The sequence below is a fragment of the Nylanderia fulva genome, unplaced genomic scaffold (genome assembly GCF_048542155.1).
Source record: "Nylanderia fulva isolate GAGA-0341 unplaced genomic scaffold, ASM4854215v1 Scaffold2, whole genome shotgun sequence".
Lineage (NCBI taxonomy): Eukaryota > Metazoa > Arthropoda > Insecta > Hymenoptera > Formicidae > Nylanderia > Nylanderia fulva.
This window is the reverse complement of record NW_028190263.1, coordinates 3255501-3264792: the sequence shown is the minus strand read 5'-3', so window position 1 is coordinate 3264792 and position 9292 is coordinate 3255501. Positions and strand designations below refer to the sequence as shown.

At 37.8% G+C, this 9292-nt stretch overlaps 1 protein-coding gene across 1 annotated transcript in view; it reads left to right on the top strand.

Annotated features, from left to right (window-relative positions):
- The first annotated feature begins 1226 nt into the window (after nt 1–1226).
- The window catches only part of LOC114945271 (multiple PDZ domain protein), a 101182-nt gene continuing 93116 nt past the window's right edge, over nt 1227–9292 (top strand). The window contains 5 exon segments of the mRNA XM_029321401.2: nt 1227–1420; nt 1724–1799; nt 1953–2329; nt 2418–2543; nt 2696–2811. Of these exon segments, the coding sequence (XP_029177234.2) occupies nt 1784–1799; nt 1953–2329; nt 2418–2543; nt 2696–2811 (635 nt within the window). The 5' untranslated portion in view covers nt 1227–1420; nt 1724–1783.

Below are 9292 nucleotides of genomic sequence, written 5' to 3'. Positions count from 1 at the left end.
ATTTTTCATATCCAATTTCAAATCTAATAATTTCTAATTTTGGTAAGAGTTGTACTATTTCATATAAAATAAACTCTTAAACAATTTTATAGAAATAATAATCTTATCTTTTTTTATTCAAAATATAAAAGAGATATTTCACTTAAAGTTAAATATAAAATAAATATTTTAGAAATATCTATAATAAATATAAATTAAATCAATAAAATGGAATATGCAATTTTTTTTTGATTATCTAATAGTATCAACCCTTCATAAATTGTGATACTAATAACGATCTATATTCTTCTTTTCTCTTCCTCATTTTTTGGAACATTCTTTCTTGTGTCTCCAGAGAACACATTGTACTTAAGGAATATCTTTTTTATCTGGAGACAGCAAATAATGATGCTCCTTGCAGAGTCTGAAATATCGCAGAGGGAGGTTGAAAGATAAAGGATCGTAATCAATCTTAGAGTACTTGATAATATTGTTCTTGATATATTTTTATTTAGTAATAGCAACAAATTTATTTTGCGTGTAAATTTGAACGTAACTTACTTTCGAAGATACATACTGTTCATTAAACGTTAACCGATATGGAAAAAGAAAAAGAGAAAAGCTTTTATAACTTTATATACTAGAAAAAAATATAAAATTTGCAATTAATAAATAAATAATCATTGAGAGAAAGATGTGTTTAAATATATTATAAATGAATAAGATATTCTGATTGTGTTTTTATATTTAAGAAGAAAAATACATTTAGAAAGTTTATCTCATCTCTTTCATTAAAAAGTTGAAGAAGATGAAACATGATTTATTTTTTCAAAACATTAAATTATATTAAAGTTTTTTTTTCTTTTGCGTGAATATTTATTTTACAAATAACTACAAAGAACGCCATTTCCTATATTACATTTCTCACACAAATGTTTATATAATTATCACAAAAATAATTGTCAAAATAAAAGTTTCGTACAATAGAAAGAAGCGAAACAATGTTCTTTAATGATTTGTCTGCTATTGTTTTTATTTATTTTATGTATTTTTATATATTAATCTTATTTTTATTTCAGGAGTATAAACAATAGATACAAATATGTAATTAAAGAAATCTTTTTTATCTGTAGAACACAACTTTTAAACATCGTCATGTATTACGTACGCGTGACGTGATAATTAACGTGATGACAGATCATATGAGCGTTTGAAAATTGGCGCGCTTAACCACGTGGTTCGCCAAATGCGTGCACGCTCCGTAATCTGCGTACGTACATACGTGAGGAAATCTGTCAAGTGCTCGATATCGTCGACAATTTGCTAAAGTCAGCTGACGCCAAGATGCAATTGCCTGTTCGTAAACTGTAACGAGATCGTTCATAATTGTGTGAGGACTGTCGAGAAAAGTATTTCTTCTCTTCGCGAGGCGCAAATTGAGGTGAGAATTCGATAATCTCATCTCCTCTCCTCTCCTCTCCAGCAACTTCATATTGATTTGCGATATACTCTTGGTGATGCTTGACACTTAATGACAATCAATCGTTCATCGTTCGTCGAGGTTCGACGAAGGAAAATGTCGTAGAATTGATAATTTTCTACTTTTCGTATCGTAAGCGTTTTGAGGTTAGCTAAATACGACGATTACGTGAGGTTGATGAGTAGGATGAGTTTGACATATAAATCAAATATTTTTGTACTTACCATGCATATTGTTTTTTACATATGTTTTTTCATGTTTCAGTTGGGTGTGCCAGAAATTTGTATACACTTGAGTACTGTCTAGAGAGCAAAGAAGATCACGATGCCGCTCAGTACTGGTAAATATATAAACATATAGTGCATCTATTTTTTTTCTTAATCTCTTTATTATCTTTTATGCATCAAGCATTAAAAATTTTAATTGAATGTCATTTATAAGTTTGTATCAATTTTTCTTTTAAATTAATATTCTTCTACATTCTTTATTACAGATATATCTACAGCGCTTCACTTGCTGGAACAAGTGCAGGAACGTGTGGATGATGATCCTAAACTACAAATGCACACGTCTCAAGATTTGAAGTCATTGATTACGCTATTAGAAGATCCTGTATTTCGCAGTATAGTTACAATTCAAGATTCTTTGATCGAATTGAACACCCAATTGACACATCATCCATCTATCTTGCCTGGCGACTTCGACATCAATATTAGTGGACAATTGGAGCTGTCTGTTCCAAGTACTCCGGTGCAACCACTCGGACCAAACATGTATCAAGATCTGTATCAAGACACCAGCGAACAAGAAGATCAAAGAGTTCCTGTTGCTCCATTACTGCATAGCAGCAGTGAAGATACAAGTGCACAGGTGATTTTGCATTATTATTGTACTTTAAAGATCTGTTTATCATACTGTGTATTTGTTATATATTGACGAATCCGTTGCTTTGTTACAGGTTACTAGCCCCAGTCTTGTTTCAGAAGTTATAGGAATGCCACCTATAACCACTCCTACTTATGCAAAGGAGTTTAAAAAGGTCATAGAGGCTGCTGCAAGGGGACGACAAATATTTACAGTGCAGGTAAATTTCTATAAATTTTTCACAGATTAATAAAATATATTTGTTGAAAAAACACCTTTATAAAATTTTTAATAATGTTTCTATAAAATCTTTATACCGAGAAAAATATGATGACAAAATTATAATTAATGTAATAAATTTTGTTTCGTTAGTTGTACAAACCAGAAGGAACCAGTTTGGGATTCAGCGTAGTCGGACTTCGCAGCAAGGATAAAGGAGAACTTGGTATATTTCTACAGGAGATACAACCGAAGGGCATCGCGGGTTGGTGAGTCGAATATTTCATTTTTATTAACATTGTCGCTGCATGCTTTTAAAATAGAATGACTTGGATATATTTTTAATACGCCGATTAATAAAATTTCGAAATATCGGCGTTACTTTGGCAATAGCAGTTGACATTTATTTTGCGTTTGCCAAGAGAGACTGGACTGGGTTTAAAATTTAGTAGACATTTGCATTCTGTAGTCGCCTTAGGGATTTGAATATAAAAGTTTTGAAGTAGTGTTACATGTACCTAGATAGCAAGTTTGAACGCGATCAGATAAGTTTCGCCAAAGGTCGAAAAGCATTTGATAGTCGTCTGAAAAAAGATCGTATCCACGATGAGGTATACGAGGCGGGAAATAGCGGATGAGCCGTGAGCGCGCGATATATCAGGTGATTCAATAACTTCGCTTTTACCGCAGTGCGGTCGAATCGACATTTTATAGCCGAACTAATCGCAAAATCTTTAATTTAAGAGTACTTTCTATTGTTGCGTAAAAAAAACGACATTTCAACCGAGCTTCCGCTATACATCTACGTGACTCGACCTCGCCGAAAAATCGATTGCGGAAATAACATGAATTTTCATAATATTTATTCCAAATAATCTCTTTATAAAAGATCGACTTCCTCAAGTTTGCGAATCTCTGAGAGAATTTCCCGTCGATGCGGAGGATTCGCTGCGAAACACGATCCCCTTTTGACTCGACCAGAGTGAAACGCGAATCTCCAACGCTCTCTAAGCGTTTACAGAGAGAATCATAGGTTCCCGCAGGCAGCCTAATCATCATCGTCATCGCGGACAGCAATATTTGGAGCGAGGGAACGCGCGCGTTGAAAAGTAGGCGAGGAGCTTGAGCTATCGTTTTCGGATCACGCGTTTCTGATTCTCGCAGGCACACCCTGCGGTACAACCCCGTCGGTGCCGATCCGTCACGGCACGCATGCCCGTTACCTTCCTATCCGGAAGCTTCGCCGCCACCGTCGGAGAAAACGCCGCCTTTGAAAAAGAGGCCTCCCACCCTCGCGATAGACCAGTCTTCGACGAACCTTCGTCGGCCGAAGGTCGCGAGACGGATCTGTACGCGCTCTTATCACGCGGCGGACACGCACCTTGTGCGCGCGCGCGCGCGTACGCACGCATGCATCCATACATACATACAAATATATGTATACACACATACGCATGCAAATTAATAAATCCGCCCGTCTACCTGTCATACCTCTATATTACGCCGAGCGGTGTGCGTTGCCGCGCGCGAGTGTCCGTCTGTGTGTGTGTGCGCGTTCTACCCCTTTTTCCGACCGCGTCAACCGCGAATTTTTCGCGCGTTCGATTTTCGCAGTGCGTTCCCCCCGAGTGCACTCCCATCGATGCACCCGGTGCGCATCCGCCGTCGCCGTCGTCGTCATCGTTCGGCAGCCTCGTCTATTAAACGCTGACGTGGGGGGAGGAGGTGGTGCCACCCCCGATTAATCTCCGCGGGAAGGGTGGAGAAGGAGTACGCGTGTCCGGATCACGTTTCTACGACGGCATGCGAGCCCTACCGCGTACGGAGCGCCGCACTTTCACGCGATGCGCTCGTTAATCTCTCGCGGCCGCGGTAGCTGTTGCCACTCTCTGCGAAACTCTCGTAAAAGGGCGATTCTCCAGCGGGAAGCTTGTTACGCGGGAGGTGAGTGAACACAATGAGAGCCCGGCGACGTCATCCTCCGTGGAAAAAAGCTCACGTGGTGCGTATGCCCAGTTTCCGTGAGGGAAGCGCATCTCGTGGCTTCCCAACTACCCTTTTTCTACTACCCGGGGCTGTTCGTGGGAGGATTAAACTTGATTTTAGATTTTTCTCGCGCGTTAGAAACACGAGGGAGGTAGATCTCGAATTATTTCGACGATAAAAATACGCAGTAGATCCGCAATGACGAAGTACTTGTCGGTAGACCATATCTTGTTCAGAAATATAATATATATATATATATATTTCTGACACATGCAGATTTCCCAAGTTATGTAAGGTTGCTGAATGATCGAGGGAAAGGAAGTTGCGCCGGGGTCGATTGACGAAATTGCTCCGCTCTCACGATCTTGAATCGTAGATGAATCGTGTTTACATCCGTAAGGGAGGAGGGTGGGAGGGAGAGAAGGGAGAGAGAGTACGTGAAACGACTCTCGTTCAGCTTTCTCCACGCTTCGCGTCGTTTTCACCCTCTTCCCTTTGCGGGTCAGCTGGTAGCTACGTTGACGCTAGCGAAACGCTAGCGAGAAATTGCGTTTTTATCGACTCGCTTTACTCTAACGCGCGCACAGTTGCAGCCTGTACACGCCTTCGTAGGCGAAACTGGGTTAGATCGTCGACAGCAGCAGCAGAGAGAGAGAAAGAGAGAGAGAGGGAGGGAGAGAGAGAGAATGAGAGAGACAGAGTAGTAGTACTAGGCCTTCACATCGATCCTGGATTTGAATTCAACGTGAAATTATTCTAGCCCCCGACGCGCGGATTATTCATGCCCTGGGACTTTAGTTCGCGGTGACGTCGCGGTCGTGGATCGAGCGGACGCGATATAACGTCGACGAAAATTAATCGAGAGTCGACCTTTCTCGCGATCTCGGGCATCATCCCCACGAAAATTTCGCGCACATGCGTGCGGTGAAATTTATGGCTGTCAACATCGTCGGAAGTACACGTGATCGCGCCGTTCATAAATTAATTCCAGTCTAATGATAATACACTTTCCCACGTCGCACACACACATTCATAGGTAATGACAAACTGTAATAATCACGGAGAAGATTAATTTGCTTTCAGCCTGATAGTTCTGATATCTCTTCAAACTGAGAGTGAGGTTCTAAATATTTTAATAATCGTATATTACATATATAATATATTCATGCCTGTCTTGTTAATATTTTTATTCGCACATTGATTTTGTGTTAATATTATAATATTCTATTTTTATTAAAATATTTTATTAATTCGGTAATATATTCTATTGGAATTTCTAAATTGTCTGAATTTATTCATTGCGTGATTACTTTTAATTTAAATTATGCATTTTTTTAAAATGGATTTTTTAAATTATTTGGTAATGAATCTATTATTCTAGAATCTAAATAAATCTTTAGTTATTTTTTTTTAAGCTGTGCAACGGATATAGCGATTGTGAAGGTATGAATTACAGGGCGTAAGTAATTTGTTGTCGAATCGATGGTTGGCCTACATAAAGCAAGCGTTTTACCACTTTTGACGTCGCGCTAAATAATATTATATAGAAGAAAAAAATCTACAAAAATTTACAAACTCAATTAATAGCCGGGTAATATGAAAGCTTCGTTCGCTGATAGATTAATGTTAAAGAAATTTCGTTTAAAACAACCTCACTATTTTCTTTCCTCGAATTTTATATTCTATGCAGTTTAAAACAACCTCACTATTTTCTTTCCTCGAATTTTATATTTTATGCTAATGAATTTGGATTAATTGACATTTATATACGCCGCATATAACAATTTATATATAAAATGTATACGCATTCATTTGCGTGCATGTTTATTCGCGGTATTTCAAAGTTCTTTTTAAACGTGAAATTTATCATGCAGAATTTTTACGCGGTCAACGATCATACGGCTAAAATTCGAAGCTCGTCGGTTATACTATCGACGCACGTCCGATGAAATGTGCAGTATTATACCTCACAGCTCTCGAAAAAGCTCGGCGCGGTTAATGCATCGCGGCGCTATGTACACGTTAACGAATTTACCGCGTGCGAGAGAAGTCAAGAGTGAATTATTAGCCGGTTATACAGCGCTCGTTTTTCTCAATACAACAATGTATAAATATTTCAAGTATATTCACTAGAGTTTCGTAAAAGCAGTGATATTAAACGCGCGGTTTTATCGTGCGTCAGGATTTGTTTATATAGAAGGAACTTGATTTCTGCGATGAATATTAGTCAACATACAAGATTCTATTCATCTTTAAACATTCCTTTAACCATTTACATGTGTATATATAATATGTATATAATTATATTATATAATATTATATATGCAAGGAACTTGCTGAGAACAAAATGTTCTCAATTTCGCTATTAGGATATATCTATTTCTGTATCTATTATAATTGTGCACCGAACGTGCGTAGGATTGCGAGTAACATGCACACATTAATACGGGATAAATTGTCTAAAACAGAAGATAATTATACACGCGAGAGATTATGCGAGATAATGCGAGAGCGAAGTCTCTCTCTCTCTCTCTCTCTCTCTCTCTGCGATTTGTTTTCCATGCTTTTTACCATTTTCACGCGAAGAACACTTTAACGAAAACCTGTTGAAAGTTTCGCCAAAAATGTCCGAGGAAATATACCTATTAAAATATTAAAAAGAAGAAAATTTGAAATGATCAGAATGAAATCACGAGTTAACTGACTCGCTTTTGAGGACTCCTCTCGCTTTTCATTTGACTCTCATTTGCATATCAAAAGACGAAGTGAGAATTGTTCCGGGCTGGAGTTTTCGAGGCTTTGCAAAGCTTTCGTTTTTCTAACACTTCTATTGTTCGCGTAAAATGTATCTGGAACGCATGGTGCTCTCGAATCCAGACAATTAGATCGTCGGCTGGAACGTCGGTTGTTTTATTACGGCGCGATTGTTTCATCCTAAAACAAATGTTTCGCAAGAGGGTCAATATCGTTAACCAAGCGACCGTGCGTTATATAGTTGCAACAATGGAGATTAGTATCCCCGATAGTTTGCACTTTGCAATCGACCCGGTTGTCGCCGTCGTCGTCACGTTTTGTGCTTTGTTCGTTCGATAAAGACGAGACAAATTTCATCACCGAATCAGACAATGTTCGCGCGAGAATAAAACTGTATTGTATTCAAGATTGATTTCAAGATTTCATCGAGCGAAATAATGCATTCTACAATTAGTTATTACTTTACAATTAGTTATCGCTTTAATTACTTAATGATCGCGAATATTTCATATCTCGAGCAAGGGAGGGATGCTTTTCATCAGAGACAGAATAACCGAGGGGGTTGAATTCTCGTTTTATCCGCCGTGGTGAAGAAAAAATACAGCAATGTGCAAGAGTCTCCTAAGGAATTTGACGAGGTTTGCATTTTCAAGCGAACCGCGATAGCTGCCGTTAAAGAGTTGCAGGCAAACTCAAGTTGTAAGCTGATTTGAGAACGTAACTTTTGCGAGTAAAATTACTAATTTACCCTTTCGCCGTGCACATTTTTTAACGCCCATTATAGCATGTTGTACTTTTCACGAGCGCGGCGCAGTAGTAATGCGACTCTCGTCAAGGGCGGAGCAATTTAAAAGCCGCACCACTTGATGGCACGTCTGGCGGATTCGACGTTATTTTGTTTCTTGTTTTACATGCATTAAAAAAAGCAACTGCTTAACATCTTCGCTGGGAATATTTAAAAATGTTGGTAAGCGACCCACGCTTTCGTGTCGAATTTTTATCACGACTGGTTCTCATCATTTCCAGCATGTTGGTCTTTATTAAAATAAATGATAATATACGTCCGCGTATATATAATTAGAGAGAAAGAGAGAAACGTAATTAATATTTTTGTCGGAAGAGTTTGAAAAATATAGAAATTATGATTTGTGTGTCGAAAATTTTATCATATACATTTTAAATATTTAAATTTTATTCATCCCCTCACGTTTGTACGTAACATTGATAATATAACTAATAATATAATATGACGCAGTACTCCCGTTCACATCTAAAATATATGAGCGTCAGTAGCTTTTGAGATGATAAGCAATTAAAAATTGCATAAAAGCGATCTGGATTTCAAAAATATTAACATTTGATGCAATTAATTTAGAAACATGCGGAACGTTTTATATCAAATTCGGTGCATATGTAAACGCAAATTTTTTTTTGCAAAAAAAGAGTTAATATGTTTTTCTTTTTAAGTTGACATGTATTCTCTTCTTCGACGACGAATTTGGACGGTCCTCTTTTATCATACGCATATTTTAAATATTTAAATTTAATTCATCTCTCCTCACGTTTGTACGTAACATTGATTCGTATACTATAACTAATATGACCCAGAACTCCCGTTCACATCCAAAATATATGAGCGTCAGTAGCTTTTGAGATGATAAGCAATTGAAAATTGCATAAAAGCCATCTGAATTTCAAAAATATTAACATTCGATGCAATTAATTTGGAAACACATGGAACGTTTTATATCAAATATGTAAACGCAAATTTGTTTGCAAAAAAACGAATGAATAATCTTTCTTTTCAAGTTGACATGTATTCTCTCCCACGACGAACTTGGACGGTACTCGTGTCCGTCGGAGAAGCTAATCTCGAGGTGGAAAGACACCCGGTCGACGACGCTTTTTACACGTCACTCTCTTTCACCGTAAACAAAGATCAATAACGTTACGGTTATATACCTTCGCGACGGCCGCGGTTTTATCGCGGATGCCGCGAAATACCTTGTG